This window comes from Equus quagga, chromosome 13 (genome assembly GCF_021613505.1).
Source record: "Equus quagga isolate Etosha38 chromosome 13, UCLA_HA_Equagga_1.0, whole genome shotgun sequence".
In the NCBI taxonomy this organism is placed as follows: Eukaryota; Metazoa; Chordata; class Mammalia; order Perissodactyla; family Equidae; genus Equus; species Equus quagga.
In genome coordinates, this window is record NC_060279.1 from 42558323 (window position 1) to 42576812 (window position 18490).

Consider the following 18490-nt stretch of genomic DNA (forward strand, 5'->3'; position numbering starts at 1 on the left):
AAAAAAAAAAAAAAAAAAAAGGAGGAGGATTGGCAGCAGATGTTAGCCCAGGGCTAATCTTCCTCAAAAAAAAAAAAACCCCAAAACAAACAAACAAACAAAAAAATAGAAGAAAGGAAGCTGGTAAAGGGATTAGGGAAAGCATCTCAGAGAACATCAAAACTGAGAGCTGGTATACAAGCAAGGAGAGCAGAAAAATAACATGTTCTGTCATCCAGAAGTGCATTTGAGGGGAGAAAAGGCTAGCGAAAAGCAGGGTTCAATCATGAAGGCCCTTAAATGCCATGCTAAGTGGTTTGGACTTTATGTTGAAAACAACAGGAACCAATTACCAACTTAAGCAAGAAAAGTAAAAAGATCAAGGTTGCATTTTAGAACAAACATTCTTGCCAAAGCGTTAAGGGATTGAAGGCCAGGCAACACTGAGAGAAGATGGTTAAATGGCTGTGGTAATAATCCAGAAGAGTTATGACAGTGGCTGAGACTAGGACTGTGGCATTTAGTCATGGAGACAGCCAGAAGGGATTAAATGGATGCTGGTGATAGTTGAGCAAAGAGGAGGAATCAGTGATCAGGTTTCTGGCTGGCACAACTGGGGGATTTTTATTGTTAACATTTATTAAGCTCTATGTGCCAGATACTATGCTAACTACTCGACGTGCATTATCTCATTTAATCCTCACTACAAACCTGTAAAGTAGATACAATTATCCTCATTTTACAAGGAAAAGTAGAATTTATGTTAAATAACTTGCCAAAATCATGATTGAATCCAGATCTTTTTGACTAAGTAAAAAACTATAGGGGCCAGCCCGGTGGTGCAGCAGTTAAGTTCGCACATTCCACTTCTCGGAGACCCAGGGTTCACTGGTTCGGATCCCGGGTGCGGACATGGCATTGCTTGGCAAAAGCCATGCTGTGGGAGGCGTCCCATGTATAAAGTAGAGGAAGATGGGCATGGATGTTAGCTCAGGACCAGTCTTCCTCGGCAAAAAGAGGATTGGCAGTAGTTAGCTCAGGGCTAATCTTCCTCAAAAAAACCCACAAAACTATATATGTAAGGTAGCTGGCATATAGTGAAAGCTCTAACATTTTCCTTTCCCTTCAGTTACCTGCATTTAACACATCACTCCATTGTTACTTTGTTAGCATACAGTGACTTATTATTCCTTAGTATTTTCAGTTAACATATAGGCAAAATCTCACTTCATATTTAATGCATTTCTGAAAATTTTAAAGTACATTGTCAAAGTTACTCAACAGAGTCCCAATTTTTTTTAAAGACTGCCACCTGAAGTAACATCTGTTGCCAATCTTCTTTTTTTTCCTTCTTCTTCTCTTCTCCAAAGCCCCCCAGTACATAGTTGTATATTCTAGTTGTAGGTCCTTCTGGTTGTGCTATGTGGGACACCGCCTCAGCATGGCTCGATGAGCAGTGCCATGTCTGAGCCCAGGATCTGAACTGGTGAAACCCTGGTCACCAAAGTGGAGCATGTGAACCTAACCACTCAGCAACGGGGCCAGCCTCCAGAGTCTCAGTTTTAAATGGGTACCTGTTTCCAGAGCCCTAAACACTGTAAGACCCTTAAATTATGACTGGAACAGGCCTGCCAGAGGCAATCCCAGTGGATGTCTAAGAGATGTCACAGATGCCTAAGATCAGGGTAGGAGGTATCGCATCCATCACCCTGTAAGTGGGTAAACTCCTGAACCCAATGCCGGGATAAAAGGAATAGGGCAATCCCTACTCATTATATGACCATGAGGTATCTTCCAGCTTCCCAGAGCAGGGAATGGAAGGTCTTTCTCCCTGCCAAGACAGCACAAGCCGAATGGGCCTTCAGCCAGCCAGCCAGTGAGGTCTCTCAACTGGCTATCTGCTAAAACCCACCATTTTTTCACTGCTCTGGAGGACACGGACAATGATCAGAACTAGAGATTAGGATAAGCAGGAGATAATTTCAGAGACAAAGTAAATTCCAGATCTTAGCCATTCCTTAGTATTTTGGAGGAAACCCAGGAGCAACTTTAACATCAGAGGAATACTGATAAGTAACAAGCCTGTTTCTGCTATCACAAACACACCCCACCATTTTGGCAGAGGCCAGGCCTTTATTCTTCAGCAACAGCAATTGGCAGGAGGTGATACCATGCCATGGCTCACAATCATTCAAAAGTGATGTATTAAAGATCAAATTCAGAGACTGAAAGGTGATTAAGAAGTATCCGTGTCTAATTTAACTTGTTAAAATGAGGTTGAACAAAGGTAACAGCTGAAGACAGCCTCTATACAGAATTTTTCCAACCACAATGTAAGTTTCCAGAGGGCAAGGATCAGATCTTCTATTTAGAGCTATTTCTATGCAGTGCCCTATAATATGCTTTATTCACCATGGGCCTTACTGCTAAGGAGTGGAAGACAGATGATCAAGCCTGAGAGGCAAGGAACAGTGGTTCCAGTTTATCTTCTTGCTTGCTTGCTTAATCAATAAGTATGGTAATTGTGAAAGGGAGAAAAGATATTGAAGACAAAATTAAGGCCAGAAGAAATCTGAAGCCACGCTAGTATACCACAAGGGGGCAATGTTTGAATACCAGCAACCTGGAGACTAGGGGCCTCGGGAGTCGGAGTCGGCTCTCTATTTACTTCCTTTTTGAACATCATGCTGAGAAGGCTGCAGCCTGGGTGGGGAAAGGTGGGCTGGCCTACCTTCTGCGTTCTCCTACAGGGGCTGGCACCAACTCTTCTTATACCAGCAACATGGCTGTCGGGGGACCAAGGCCAGAGGAAACAGACAGCAGGAGAGGAAGCAGAGCGGCTGGTCTTCCCACAGTGGTCAGACGGCCCAAGGTGTCTAGTCATACCCAGGAGTGCCTGTTGAGGAGAGGTAGGGACCCCCACCTGGAATCTTTTTTTTTTTTTTCCCAGTGAGGAAGATTGGCCCTGAGCTAACATCTGTGCCAACCCTCCTCTATTTTGGCTCGATGAGTGGTGTATAGGTCTGTGCCCCAGACCCAAAGCAGAGCATGTGAACTTAACCACTACACCACCGCGCTGGCCCGTGGAATCTCTTTTGACTACTACAGGACAGTGGTTCTCAAACTTTAACAGGCATCAGAATCACCTGCAGAGCTCGTCAGAACAGATTACTAGGCTCCAACTCCAATTCAGAAGATCTCAAGTCCCGGAATTTTCATTTTATAATTTCTCAGGTGATACTGATGCTGCTGATCTGAAGACCACACTTTGAGAACTGCTGCTGTAGATATTTCTGGTTCTCTGCCCTTCTGTCTCCCAACACTCCGCAATTCCCTCTTTTCTACCATCCATCTACTGCCGTACTTCTTCCCCACCAAGCCTCCGTTAGTCTCCTTTAGGAAACTAAAGGAAAGATAGCGAACAGGAGTGAATGTTAGATTCGTATTAAGGATTCCTTTGGGCAAGGATTCCAACACTCTAGTCTAGCTGATGGATGTTTCAGAAGCAGAATTTATTCCAAATACATACACGCTTCCTCTCCTTTACTTAACAGTTGGGGGGCAGTTCAGTAAAGACTAACAGATGCTTTTCCAATAATAAGATCTTGCTTTGGGTTTCATAAAAATTGGCTGGGGGATGGTAGATATATTCCACTACGTTTTAGAAAATTTCCTCATCTCAACTATTTAAAAAATTATTATAGTAAGATATACATAAAATTTACCATTTCACCCATTTAAGTTTATAGTTCAGTGGCATTAAGTACATTCACACTGTCGTGCAATTATCACCACCAGCCATCTCCAGAACCTTTTCCATCTTCCCAAACTGAAACTCTGTACCCATTAAACAATAACTCCCCATTCCCCCTTCCCAGCCAGCCCCTGGCAACCACCATTCTACTCCTCGACTACTTTATGACTCCGTTTCTTTCACTTAATAAAAGAGGGTCCAACACTGACTAGTGGGATTGCTTCTATATATGCAGGCCTTCTTAGATATACGTGACTGAGTTTATTGTAAGAAAGGTAAGAGAAAATGGGATGGGAAAAAGAAAGGAGGTGGAGATAGAACTGGATAGGGGTTTTCATACTGGGCCGACTATCCACAGGCCTCAGCAGCCTTGCCATGGATCCGCCCGATTCTTTCGCATCAAGAAGTTGATCTTGCGAGCCATTTCCATGTTGTAGATTCGCCGGCAAGTTTCATAGCTTTCCCTCTGTCGCCGGCGGCAAGGCTTCTCATAGTACCGCCGTCGCTTAATGTCCTCAATGAGCCCATCCATGGTGAGGATTCTGTATAAAGGCAGGCAATGAAGTTAGAAGCTTGGGCTCTATTATTCTTTTCCAATTTCACAGGTGGCCAGAAGTCAACTGACCAAGCAATTGGTGTCTCTAAAAATTATGGTGTGAAATGGTGGCAATATAGCATTAATGCCCTACTGATAGAGGCCCGAAATACGAATTTGTGGGGAATTAAAAAGCAATTAACTACATAGTCCTTGCTCTTGGGGAATTTCAGTCAAGCTCATGTTCTCAACCTTTTTTCTACCATAGCACACCTGAGGGATATGACACAGTCCCATAAGAACAGTGGCTCCCTATGGCAGTGATTCTCAACCAAGGGCTCATTTCCAGATCTTCAAATGAGGTGAGTCATATTTGAAGCAGGAAAAAAGTCACTAGGGTTGATTCCTACTTGGTCCTTAGTGGAGAACCTAGTTCTAGCCCTAATTTACTTAAAAACAGATATAGCTGAAGTCTATAGGTCTGAGAAATCTCTGGGCCTACCTACCACAGGGAAGGAATAGGCCCTTATCACACCAGTGATACAAATGGAAGCATTAAAATCACAGACTCACTCATCATTTTTCCATGTACCACCTGCTCCAACCACACTACTCTGCTGACTGAACACATTCTAATACTCTTTACTCATACTGCTCCCTCAGCCTAGGATGCCACCCCAACCCCCAGCTGCCAACCTTCTGACTGACATTTCCCTCATCTTTTTGATACGAAATCCAGATACCAGTTCTCCAACAAAGGTTTCTCATCTTCTTAGAGAAAATCATTTATTTTATTGTATACCCATTTAGCAATGATTTCATCCTGCCATTTGTTATTATACAAACATCCCCCTCATGAGACTGAAAATCCCTCAAGGCAGAAACCATGTTTTGTTAATCTTTAGGTGTCCATAAAATTGAGCTTAATCTGTTTTTTTTCCTGCCCACCCAATTCCTTGCAATGCAGCTTCTCTTGTGGGGTTTACAACACACCTAACTCAAACTCACCTTTTTGTTCTCACTCAGCCAAGACACTGGGGCTTATTCTATAATCTATGTAATCCCTAGGCTTCTGAGAGCTCTGGCTCTACTCTGTAACTTCTCTCTACCTCTTAACCCATCATCAGTTGGTCCTGAGGCGGTCTGGAGGCACCTGCTGCTGCAGCTTTCCATTCATAGCATTGTTTATATGGCCCCATTCTTGCTTACCCTGTCCTTTCCTTACATGTAAAAAGTAAGTCACAAACACAACTGGAGATAAGGAGGTTAAGACATGGCTATTATAATTGGAAGGGGGACAGAAGAAGGAAATAAAAATAAGGGAAACCACTAGCTACTTCTGCCAGTGGGAAACCCTATTTATTGCTGCTGTGTGATACCAGAAAGCCCAAGATAACAACAATAGCTTGAATATGAACTTGAAAAGATTTAAGCTTTGGGTAAATTACAAATGTGAATAGACATGGGAACCACTGTCCTATGGGATCCTCTCCCAGGCTCTTCCTTTTTAATATTAAGAATGATGTGTAGGCTGCTAGAGAATTGTATTTGTATAGATCAGTTTGTTTAGGTTTTAGTGGCAGGGAGATGGGAAGCAAGGAAAATGCTGCCAACTCCCAGAAGCAAGAGAAGCAGATAATTCGGGTTCTGTTGGAGACACAGCCATGTCCAGAAGTCATGTGGATCCAACACTAGAGGCTTATAATAGAGAAGTAGGGCACCAAAGACCAAAAGACCCAGTATCCTGGACCACAAAGGGTATCCTTTGCTGGCTTTCTTCCTCCATTTACCCTTAAATGTTGGTATCCCTCCAGATTCTGACTGTAAACCTCCTCCTTTCTGATTCTACGTGATTTCCTTAACCTTTACCAGTGAGCCTCAACCCTGATGCACAATGAAATCATCTCCTAAAGGGTTTTTAAAAGGTCCTAATGCCTAGGCCCCATTCCTCAGTTTGATTTAATTGGTCTAGAGTGAGGTTATGCACAGGAAATGTTTTACAAGACTCCAGGTGTTTCTAATGTAAAGCCACACTGAGAACTGACCCAGAGACTGCTGACTTCTAAATCTTTATCTCTAACCCCAATCTTATCTGAAAGCTAGCCTAATATTTCCAATTGCCTCAAAGCCTACAAAAACCAAATATATTGTCCCCTCTTAAAATCTATTCTTCCTCCTCTACACTCTGTTAATGGCATCTCACCAGATACTCAAGCTAAAAATCACAGCATGTTCCTGAACAAGGCCTTCTCCTTTACTTCCTACATCCAGTTACCATATCATATAAATTCTATAACCTGAAAGAGTTCTTAGATTTCTTCCTTCTCTCCTTTCCTATGGCCACAGCTCTAATTATGGTCCTTATCCTCTTGTACCTGGACTAGTGAAATAATCATCTAAATTGTCATTTAATCCTTAAGTACATATGGAATCCCAACTCTGAACCAGACACTGTGTTAAATGCTAAAATAGAAAACAAACCTAGACATGGTTTCCTACCTTGTAGTCTAGTAGAGAAGACAATTATACAAGAATTACAATAGAGTGTGATAGGTGCAAAGATAAGAGAAACTGTTATAGAAGCACCCAGGAGAGCCATTTAATCTGGACCTGAGGATGAGAAGGTGGTTATGAAGGCTTCCTAAAGAACAACGTTTGAATTGTGAAGGGTAAGTAGGTTGCCCTATTTCCATTCTCCTTCCCTACACCAATTACTGTTCTAAAACATAAATTGGATCATGTCACTCTGATGTTAAAAAATCTTTCCCAATATACAGAATAGTCTAAGCCAGTAGTTCCCAGACTTGTCTGCACATTACAATCACCTGGGGATCTTTTAAAAATTTCAAACCCTAGGTCACACTCCAGACCAATTAAATCACAAGGGTGGAAGGACATGGGCAGGGTTTTTCAAGTTCCCCAGGTGATTCCAACATGCAGATAAATTTGGGAACCACTAGTCTAAGCTCAAAGCCTAATCTCTCCAGCTTTAATAACTTGCCCTATAAAGCCCATGCCCTAGTCGCACTGAACTAGGTGCAGTTCTCCAAACTTATTACATATCGATTTTTGACCTTTGCTCATGATGTTCTCTTTACTTGGAATATCATTCCTTTCTTTTTCTGTTTTATGAAATGCTATTTATTCTTGAAGGCCCAAATCAATGGTTACCATGTCTGTAAATTGGTCCAGGTGAAATTAATCACTCCTTCCCTCCGATCTCAAATTTTAGCATGCAGCAGTCATGTGGAAAACTTGTTAAAACAGATTGCTATGCCACCCCCAGTTTCTGATTCCATAGGTCTAGGGTGGGGCCCAAGAATTTGCACTTCTAACAAGTTCCCAGGTGATGTTGCTGCTGGTGGTCCAAGGAGAACCAATGCTGTAGCACACCGTTAATGCTTCTTTTAAAGGACTGAACAGATAGTATTATATTTAACCATGTTTTGTTTATTTTTTTTAATCTCCCTTACTGGGTCATGTGCTTTCTGAAGGTTAGAGATTAAGTCTTTATTCATTTTTGCATTTAACATAATGTGTGGCAAAGAGCAAATTATCGGTAAATCTATTACAAAAACGAATCCTCTAGGTGACTGACAAATGTCCACAGCTCAAGGGATTAAGTGACTTTATAGTAAACACAGTTCTTGGGAATATTAGCTCAGAAAACCTCAATAAATATTACCTTTACTAAGATGGCACATTAGGGTTTAGATAGAATTTTCACATCCATGATCCTAATTACAATCCTATGAAATTGACTAAGTAGCTAACATCATCTTTTTACAGATTGGGAAACTGAAGTTCAGAGAGGCTGACCTGCCCAAGATCACAAAATGGACCTGGAAGCAATACTCAGGTCTTTAGTGCAGTGTTCTACAATAGCATTCCGTCTCTCAAACAAAAACCACTGAGGTTCAGAAGACAAATTATTACAGTGTCTATGGGCAAAGGAGACAATGAGGGAGGAAAGAGCTGCGCTAGGCTTCTCACTAAGAGCAGAGATGGGGCCGGCCCTGTGGCCGAGCAGTTAAGTTTGTGTGCTCTGCTTCAGTGGCCCAGGGTTTCGCCAATTTGGATCCTGGGTGCAGACCTAGCACCGCTCATCAAGCCATGCTCATGCGGTGTCCCACATGCTGCAACTAGAGGGACCCATAACTAAAATACACAACCATGTACTGGGGGTTTTGGGGAAAAGGAAAAATAAATTTAAAAAAAGAATAAAGAGATGGAAGCCAAGATGACATGGCACACTGAGTCAAAGGAATGATCCAAACATTTAAGTATTTATTTCTGTCTAGATCTTGTTTCCTGCTGTTTAATGAAGGCCATTTTTTAGACTAGTATATCGGAGAAAAAAGTCCCTGAAACAGAAAGACAAGATCACATATAATATAAAAAGGACAAGGAGAATGGATTTGGGGAGAGACTATAAAAAGAACAGAGACCCTGGATACAACTTCACCTAGGAAAAGGATCCTACTGGAATGACAAAGACAGTTTAAAAGTAGGATAAAAGAAAACTGCAAAAGGTGGAAGGAATTTAGACGCATACTCAGATATCTTACTGGAGTTTCAAGTGTTTTGAAACAGAAGCGATCACCTTACCAAGTAAATTCCTGTGTGGTCAGGCAAAAAAGCAAGACAAGAAAAAATCAACAAAAAAATATGAGCAGAGGAGGGGAAAGAATGAAAAGATCAGTGGCCCCCAACATAAGGACAGTGCTCCTAAATGGTGTTCCCTGGATGGCTCTAACTACTTCCAAAACACAGACCAATAAATTCCAAGATACCAGCTGAGGATTCCCTCCCTTACCCTGCACTTTCTAGTTATCCTAAAAAAGCACAGATTATCTTCAAATGCTCCAGAGTCCCTACAGTAGAGGCATCTACTCATTTCTAATAAAAAAGGATGCAGGAAGAGCTTTGTAAAACTCATGAAGTAAACAGAGAGGGTGTTACTAATGATGCTTCCACTTCCAAAGGCAGTTCAAGGACTAACAGACCAAGAGCTGTAAAGTAAACAGATCAGCCTGGAGTTTGGGTGCCTGGCAACATAACGCTAAAGGAGAAATCGCTGCCAGGTTTAGTGAAATTCAACGGATTATGTAAAAGGAGCTGAGCTGCCTGGGCTGGGGGAGGTTGGGGGTAGCAGACTCACATGTCAGTGTAGCCAGCCTACGTCAGGACCAACATGTATGCAGAAGGATTCAATGGGCCCAGAAGGTCACCTACCAGGAATAAAAGGGGTCGACCGGGCATGCTTCCAGTATGCTTGCCTTTCCTTGCTTGGGGACCAGCCAATCATGTGGGGCTTCCTAGCAACCCCCACCTTTCCATCTCCTCATCACAGGGCAGCAATGAGGGCCCTCGTTATGTAAGAAGCATTTTGTGGCATTCTCGTTGGGCAGACACATAGGCTGTTTCCTTTGTAAGACTACCTCTGCGCTCTAAACATGCTAAAACTTTAACCACCTCCCTCTCCTTCCTACTGTTGTAATCAGACCATAGAACATGCAACTTAGTTTAAATTACCAACTATCACAAAGCTGAGAGAAAAGAAGACGCCTGGAATGTAAGAGAGATAAAGAAAAGGTGGCCAAAGAGAGGACATTAGGGAAAGGCAGAGAAAAAGAAGAAAAGTATGTCAGAAAATACTGTGTTTGACAGACAGGAAGACTGGGACACTCCAGAACCAGACTGCTCACATTACCATGCTTAAAAGTCCTTGCCTAGAAAATTACTCTAAGAGCAAAATACTTTTTTTTCCTGAGGCTAAAATGCAATGTAAGGGATATGTATCTAATACTCCAAGATAAAAGGAACAGAAATGCAGCTTCCTAAAGAGTAAATCTAAATTGACAAAATAAGTATCCTCCCCAAAGATTACAAAAATCACTGCCATAATACTTGCCCCAAGCTGGCTCTTTCCAACCATATCCACTTCTTGCACTGCTTTCCTAGATAATCCCAGCTACAAAGTTTGAATTTTCCAAATTCGTAAGGAAGCCTAAAGGAGTTCATCACATTTCAGGCCCTAAGTCTCTGGGACTTGAATCTCTTCATTTATTTTTCTGTCTAACCACTCCTTTCTGATTTTATTTTCAAGCAATGTGAATTGTTTTCCCCCAAAACCTATTCCTATGTTGGTGTTTTAATTCCTGAAGTGAAGAAAAAGTAATGCCATGTTTCTTAACTAGGATACCTGACAGAGTGCCAAGGGCAGTATCCAGAGACAAAAGTCTCTGGATAAATCTGATGCGTCTGCTTGGAGCACCAATTTTAACTTTTTTTTTTTAATTTTATTTTTTTATTTTTTGAGAGGAAGATTAGCCCTGAGCTAACTGCTGCCAATCCTCCTCTTTTTGCTGAGGAAGACTGGCCCTGAGCTAACATCCATGCCCATCTTCCTCTATTTTATATGTGGGATGCCTACCACAGCATGGCTTTTGCCAAGTGGTGCCATGTCTGCACCTGGGCTGCCGAGAAGCGGAACGTGCGCACTTAACCGCTGTGCCACCTGGGCGGGCCCCATCCAATTTTAACTTGAATGGGGGTAGGGGTGCTAGTCCTAAAATAGATGTAATGACAACAAATTTAAAAAAAATCACCTAAAAGTTTAATTTAAAAAAAGAGAGACTTCAAAGAAATTCCATGTTTGCTTGTAGTGGCAGAACCCCTGTAGTTCTTTCACTCCCTTCTGCTGTTAAGGACACTTCAGTGGAAAGGTTTGACAAACACTAAAGTAAGGGATTGACGGAAGATAAAGGAACATTTACATTCATTAAGTAGACATTTATTGGGAGCTTTCTGTGTGCCAGACACTTTGGTAAATACAAGGGATATACAAATGAAAAAGCACAGGACTCGGCCCTGAAGAAGCCTATTACAATGCTGGCTGAATATTAAAATCTCATGGGACATTTTTAAAAATATTGCTGGTCAGACACCACCACCCAAAGACTCTGATTTAGTCTCAGGTTGGGCCCTGGCATCAAGAATTGTTTTTTTTAAAGGGTCCCCAGGTGATTCTAATTGGCAGCCAGGGTTGAAAACCATGTGGTGTCACACTGACCAGGCTCCTGCTCTGACTAAAATTAGCAGTTCTATCCAGGAATAAAGTATGTATAAACTGCTAGTCACCTATAAAAAGAGAATCTTAAAAGAAGCATAAGGCTGTTGTTTAACAAAAAGGAGAGAAAGAAAGAAAAAGGAAACTAATTTAGAGATATTTGATAACTGATTCCTAAGAGCAAGAAGGTCTGAGATAGTGCCTGGCCAGGCCAGATGCTAGAAGGTTTCCACAGAAGCCTCACCTTCTGCCATTTATTTATTCTTCCCTCACCTACCACCCACTCACACCTGGGATCAAGAATGATTTTTAGATAAAATTTAAAAAAAGAAAAAATAGGAAAAGCAAAACTCTAATGTTGATTAAATAAAAAAAGATATTGGCTAACTGAGGATTTCGCCAGAGGCAGATATAGAGAGGTTTGGTGCTGAGTTAATTAGAATAATCCCAGACAAAGAAACAGGAAGTCTTCTCTCAGAAGGTGGAGCTGGCCTTGTGCTTTCTGCAAATCTGGCATCAATGGAAAGATGATCAACCCTTTCGGATAGGAAATTAGAAGTATTTTGTTTTTCAGATTTTAAATTTTTGTGAGTAGAAATGGGGGATGAGGGAGCAGTGCATACAGAAGGAATAAATGCTGTTATTCCAAAATTAGATTAGCAATAGGTTAAACAGAAGGAGCCTTGGTTGGAAAGAATCACTGCCTATAAGAAAAAGCATTCCAGGGGCCTGCCCTGTGGCCGAGTGGTTAAGTTCGCACGCTCCGCTTTGGCGGCCCAGGGTTTTGCCGGTTTGGATCCTGGGCGTGGATGTGGCACCACTCATCAAGCCATGCTGAGGCAGCATCCCACATGCCACACCCAAAAGGACCCACCACTAAAAATATACAACTATATACCGAGGGGCTTTGGGGAGAAAAAGGAAAAATAAAATCTTAAAAAAAAAGGGCATTCCAATACCAGTAGCATACCGGATCCTCATGACAAAATAAAGCTTAATTATTTTCTCATTTTTTCATCTCCAGGCCACCACGAGCACAACCCAATGATCAAGGAAGATAGGACAAAAAACAGCTAAAGCAAACTCTCAATCTCTCAAAATAAACAAACATATCACCCATCAAACAAAACCAAAGAGTAAAAACTTCCTTACAGTGACTTTCAAATTATGGTAATAGCTAACACATAATGCCTATGTGCCAAGCACTGTTCTAAGTAATTTAATTATATTAACCAACTAAAATCCTCACTTGAAGTCCATGAGGCAGGTACTATTATTAGTTCCACTTTAAAGATGAAGAAACTGAGGGAGAGAGACATTAAGCAGCTCACCACGGATCATGAGGCTAATAAGTGGCAAGGCTGGGATCTAAACCAGGTAGTCTGCTTCACAGTTTGAAGCACTTAATCGCTAAGTCATGTTGCCTCATTTATGTAAGAAAACTATTTTCAGGGTGTGGCTTTGGTCAAAAGTATTACAGTTGTAGCTACTTTTTTGATACAATTATAAGAAATAGTTCAATAAATAATGCTGCACTACAAATTGTTTGGCTCTTTGTCAAAGTAGCCAATTTCCTAAAAACAAACTTCTTGCTATTGTGTTCCCTGCATTTTAGGAGTGGGAAAGGTGAGAGGAGCTAAAGCTGAGCCTTTACAAATCTGTTTTACCATCAAGTAACAGCTGCCCTTTGATATCCCTCAATAATACAAACATCTCAATCACCCTGGCTGGAAGACCCACCTAAATCCACCAAAATAAATCATACAGAAAAAGACTTACAGGGAGAGGTCACAAAAAGGATGAAGTAAATTCCAAGACCTCCTTTTCAAAAATTCTGCATTTCATCTCACTAGCTAATTCACTATAGAGTCTGTAAAGACATTCATTTTACACTTCTAGCATAAGAGTAGAGAAGGATGACTAGACATCTCAACTCTCTCACAGATGTGCCACTAGAAGGTCTGAAACACCAGAGAGCTGGGAATGAGCAGTGGTAGAAAAAAAATGAAATAGGTCATTTTACCACCCAGTACTTAACTGATAATCTTTACTCTCAATGTAAGTGACAATGCAGAGGAAACAGCTTCTGCCCAAGGACATGACTGGCATGTACAGACACAGAAAGAGGTAATAGGGCTGACCGAAGACCAGATCCTTTTAAAAGACATACAAACCACCCTGAGCCTGCAACTACTTCTCAGTTACCCAGCTTCTGACAGTATCTTTGCCCTCATTTACTATGGTCTTCTGCCATCCAGCCCTCCACACCTAGAACTCTTTGCTTTGCAAAGAACTAGGTTCTCTTTCATTTACCCTCTTAGTTCCCAAGAACCCCACCAATATTTAAATCCAATCAAACACAGATCCTTAACCGGAAAATGACTGCCATAGGTCTATTTCCAGAGAAACTAGCAAATAATCTAGTAACGTAGAGCAAAGAACACTGCACTAGAAAGATGTGTTTTATACTCTTCTCCTTCATTGAATAACCGTGTGAGCCAAGAAATTTAATCTCCCTAGGCTTCCCTTACTTGTGAAATAAAGCTACTACCTTACTAGCCTTAAGGAAGAGGGCCAGCTCATATGATCTCTTAAGATCTCTCTGATACAATTCTTTGATAATTCAACTCAACAAGCATTTGTTTCTCCAAACTCTGCCTCACAGTGGGGGGGAGAAAATGATGAATGAAGCATGCCAGAAAGTCAAAATCCTTAGAACTGATGACAAGGGAAGGCTAAGGAACTATCTGCTTAAGAAACTATGGTGGTAAGGCATTCTTTATAAGGGCCATTCTAAATCTCTTACCCTAGCATTCAAAACCTTTCAATACAGCTCCTCCACTCCAGCCAGTTTATTTCCATCTCTATGTTTTTGCTTATGCTGTAACCTTCCTTTAAACCTGTAATGCTTTTCCATCTCTTGCTTGCCCCTCCAAGATCCCAAATCTGAATTCATCTCTTCGACTGGCCTTGTCCCACAACAATCCCTCCCTTAGCATTCTGTTTATCATGGACTGTGTTCCTGATCCTAGCAATTTTATATATTCATTTTCGCTTTGGCTCTTTTTTAAGTCGTGGATAGAATTCAGGTTCATTGTGAAAGGGATGATTGCTAATGAATAAGCTTCATACAGGCAGGTTTGGGGAACAGCTGCCGCTGCTTTTTTTTGTGAGGAAGACTGGCCCTGAGCTAACATCTGTGCCAATCTTCCTCTATTTTATGTGGGATGCTGACACAGTGTGGCTTGACCAGCGGTGCTAGGTCCGTGCCCGGTGTCCAAACCTGTGTACCCCAGGCCACCACACAAACTTAACCACTACGCCACTAGACAGGCCCCAAGAGCTTCATTTTTAAGATAAAAAGCTGAGGGGCTGAGAAGTTTCAAGAGACTGTAAACACCTGGACTGGCACTAGTTTGAGAACAATCTATGATAGGGGAAGGGAGAGAATAACCACTGCACTTCCCAAGAGAGCTGGTCTAGGCATGACTCTGGTCCCATAACAGTTACCTGTTGAGGGTCCTATATGCACCCTCCACGTTCCCTTCCTGTACCATCACAGTCCTGGCAATGAACTTCAGGTGTTTTGCCATAACCTTGGATTTAAGTCTGCACTCTGCAGGACCTAAAGGGATGATGGAGAGAGGAGGAGGAAAGTATAGAGACCAGGTAAGACAAACAAAACAGAATACACACTCTTCCGCGTGGCTTATTCAAGGTCTAGAAATGCAACGTGCACGGGAACATGCAAAACACGGGCATGTGGAAGTCCTCTTATCCTAGAAAGTACACGCGAATCGTTATCAGGACTCCCTCGTTCTCTTTGCCAATACAAACCTTACCATAGGGAAGAAAAGAGACGGTGGCAGGGCGTCACCATGGAGATTTACGTGGCTGGGCACCCGAGGACCGGGACACACCGCAGGGCCCCCTACACCCCGCCCAATTCCCGCTCATGGCCCCAGGAGGATTTGGGGTGGGAGTTGGGAACCGAGTCTTTCTCGGCATTTCGGAAAGGGGGTAATAGCGCCCAACCCTGCCCTGCCGCCACAGCCGCCTTTCCCCATCGGCTGCACTAGCTCCTCACCCCGCGCACTCAGGACGTAGCCGACGCGGCGCTAGCTAGCGACCGGAAGCGGAAATACGTAGTCTCCAGCGCTGCGCAAAGAAACGGAGGCTGGAAGGAGAAAGCTATGGGGAAACCTGGACAACGTTCTTTCGGGCCCGGGTTAGCGGGCTTTCCGCTCCCCTAAATTTCCCCACCCCCAGGGCCTGGACTCAACACCTGAAAAAGCAAAATATTTGTTGCCTTAAATTCCCCTAAAATAGGGTCTCGCCTTCTCATGGAGTCGTCGTCCTTCAGCCCCTGAGAAGCTCAGCCCGATTCCGTACCCCTTAATCTCCTTAAATCCTTAATAGATATTTAAGCCATTTCTTTTTCTGGAAGGAAAATGAGAGACATATGCGAAGCTTCCTGAGTGTGCTTCCTGTTTTCTTTTCGCAAAGGACATAGATTCTTTGATATCTGCTCTCCGAATGAAAAACAGCTTCACACCCCTTAGTTGCCTAAAAACTAAGGAAAAGAAATGAACAAACCGTGAGTTTCCTACTCCATCATCTTCCCAACCGTTTCACTAAATAAAGTGAGGTCACTAAATAATTGGAAAACATCTGCAAGATTTAGAATCAAAGACTTTTGTAAGTCGGCTTCTATCCCATTTGCCTCCTAGTGAGACCGAGTAGAAATATATGTTTTTAATATATATATTTTTTAAAGATTGGCACCTGAGCTAACATCTGTTGCCAATCTTCTTCTTCTTCCTCTTCTTCTCCCCAAATCCCCCCAGTACGTAGTTGTATATTGTAGTTGTAGGTCCTTGTAGTTGTGGCATGTGGGATGCTGCCTCAGCATGGCCTGATGAGGGGTGCCATGTCCATGCCCAGGATCCGAACTGGTGAAACTCTGTGCCGCTGAAGCAGTGCATGCAAACCTAACCATGGACAGTCCCGAAATATCTTTTTTATTTCTTCCTCACTGTGGAGACACCCTTCCTTTTGTTTTATTCGTATGTTACTTTTACATATCCATTTATGGTTATTCACGTAAGTTCCGATCTAATGGCTACTGGAAAACAGTAGAGAAAGGATCAAAGGAAGAAAGCAGGTCCCAAGCAGGTACTTGTGTAGTAAGGTTTTTTGAGTACCTCCCCTAAAACACACAGGTACATACACACCGATGCATCCTCCATCAATTATGCTGATAGAACACACACAAAAACTGAAGCCAGCTTCAGAGTCAGCCAGGTTCAAAGTACCAAAATAGAGCTAGACTGGGACATCATTATGTTTATCAATGAACTTACTGAATGCCTACTCTGGCTGGTACTGTTGATACCATTCCAGTGTTTTGGACCACGAGAGGACAGTGCGTAGATATAAGATAAACAGTAAAACAAGGTAATATATAATAAATGCAAAATAGATAGGTAATAGCATAATATGATAGAAAAGCACTGGATTAGAAGTCAGGAAATCTGGATTCTATCCAAATTCGGATACTTATCAGGCATATGACCTTGAACAAGTCACTTAAACCAGGAGTCTGCAAACTACTGCCTACAGGTCAAATCTAGCTCCACCCTGTTTTTGTAAAGAAAACCATACAGGAAAGCAACTGTGCTCATTTGTTTATATATTAGGTATGGCTGCTTTGGGCTACAATGGCAAAGTTGGGTACTTGCAACAGAAATACATGGCCCACAAAGTCTAGAATATTTACTATCTGGCTCTTGCTGACCTCTGGTAAACTCTAAGTCTAGCTCCTCATCTGTAAAATGGGACTGATATCTGCCCTCAGTCACACAAAATTTGTCATGGGAATCAAATGGGATATAATATAAAAATATTTTGAAAGAAAGGAAAGGGAAAAGCAACATTTTTGAGAGTCTATTATATACCAAACCTTGTACTAGGCCTGTTATGTACAAAATCTCATTTGATAGAGTAAAGGGTCAAAAACTGAGCCTATATATCACGTTTAATGGAGAGAATAATTGAGAGAGGGACTTGAGTTTGTCATTGAAAGAAAGGCAGGGTTTGGTTAACAGAAGCAGGAAAGGCTGGGCAAGATGAACAGCATAAACATGGAGTTTCAAGGAAAAAAGGCTTACAGTGTTCAGGGCATATAAACTGGACAGAGGGATCCTGCAGAGGAACAGAGGGAGAAATAGAGGCCTTGACTAAAGGTTTTTGGCTTTTTTTCTCAAAGCATTGAGGAGTCATTAAAGGATTTGAATAGGGAATGACATGCAAAGCACTGTTCTGGTTCCACTGTTCTAGAAAATTAATCTCGTTATCAGCGAGAAGGGATTAGAGGTAAGAGAGGCTATTGCTATAGTCAAAGTTTAGACCAGAAGGACCCACAACTAATATATACAACTAGGTACTGGGGGGATTTTGGGATAAAAAGCAGAAAAAAAAAGTTTAGACTAGAGAAGTGGCAACAGAATGGATAGGAAGAAATGGATTTTAAGAGACATTCCAAATACAGAATAAAAAGCATTTGGTGACTGAATGGCACTAAGTTTTAAACCTAGTTATCTAGAAAAATGACAGTACCATAGACAGCACTAACAGAAGAAAAAGAGACTGTAAAAAGGCAGACAGAACAGGACATCTTTAAAAGAAAGATAATATTTTGATTGGTGAGCACTGAATAAAGCACCAGACTGGAAACCAAGAGTTGTGTGCCACACATTGTGTTGTCTTGCCTAAGCCACCTAAGTTTCCTCATATATAAAATGAGGGGGTAGAATTAGATACAAAAGGTACCTCTTGGCTCTAAAATGCTGAAATTTTCAATAAGTTTTATTGTTAGTAATATGTAAATAGAACTGTCTAGCAGACATTCAGTATGCCGTCTCAGGGGAGAGACTGGGACTTTTAAATTAAAGCCATGAGAGAAGATGAAAGCTTTAAGTGAAAGAATGTAGTCAGAGAAGAGTAAAGGGCCAAGGACTGAGCCTGGGGGGACACCCACAACTCTGCAGTGGGCAGAAGTGGGGCCATTAAGAGATACAGAAGTTGCTGCCAAATAGGTAAGAGGAGAATTAGGATAATGTGCTGTCATGGGATCCAAGGGAGGAGAGTT

At 41.9% G+C, this 18490-nt stretch overlaps 1 protein-coding gene and 1 long non-coding RNA gene across 4 annotated transcripts; one reads left to right on the forward strand and one right to left on the reverse strand.

Annotated features, from left to right (window-relative positions):
- The first annotated feature begins 1398 nt into the window (after positions 1 to 1398).
- LOC124251053 (uncharacterized) lies at positions 1399 to 12462 on the forward strand. 2 transcript variants are annotated; one of them, XR_006891671.1, is made up of 3 exons: positions 1399 to 2888; positions 4537 to 4630; positions 12365 to 12462. It is a non-coding gene; the product is annotated as an uncharacterized LOC124251053 (long non-coding RNA). The 2 variants fall into 2 exon arrangements; XR_006891670.1 differs by lacking the exon at positions 12365 to 12462 and adding an exon at positions 8058 to 8272.
- MRPS21 (mitochondrial ribosomal protein S21) lies at positions 3975 to 15477 on the reverse strand. 2 transcript variants are annotated; one of them, XM_046683486.1, is made up of 3 exons: positions 15428 to 15477; positions 14851 to 14965; positions 3975 to 4275 (listed from the first exon to the last, which is right to left on the reverse strand). In XM_046683486.1, exons 2-3 carry the CDS (start codon positions 14931 to 14933, stop codon positions 4095 to 4097), a joined length of 264 nt encoding a protein of 87 aa, XP_046539442.1. In that variant the 5' UTR covers positions 14934 to 14965; positions 15428 to 15477; the 3' UTR covers positions 3975 to 4094. The 2 variants fall into 2 exon arrangements, with proteins under 2 accessions (XP_046539442.1, XP_046539441.1); XM_046683485.1 differs by lacking the exon at positions 15428 to 15477 and adding an exon at positions 15183 to 15415.
- Positions 15478 to 18490: the final 3013 nt, after the last annotated feature.

Coding starts and splice junctions, on each gene's coding strand:
- MRPS21 (XM_046683486.1), bottom strand. CDS start 14,933: ATGGCAAAACACCTGAAGTTCATTGCCAGGACTGTGATGGTACAGGAA. Junction 4,276..14,850: donor GCATATAGGACCCTCAACAG/GTAACTGTTATG, acceptor GCCTTTATACAG/AATCCTCACCATGGATGGGC.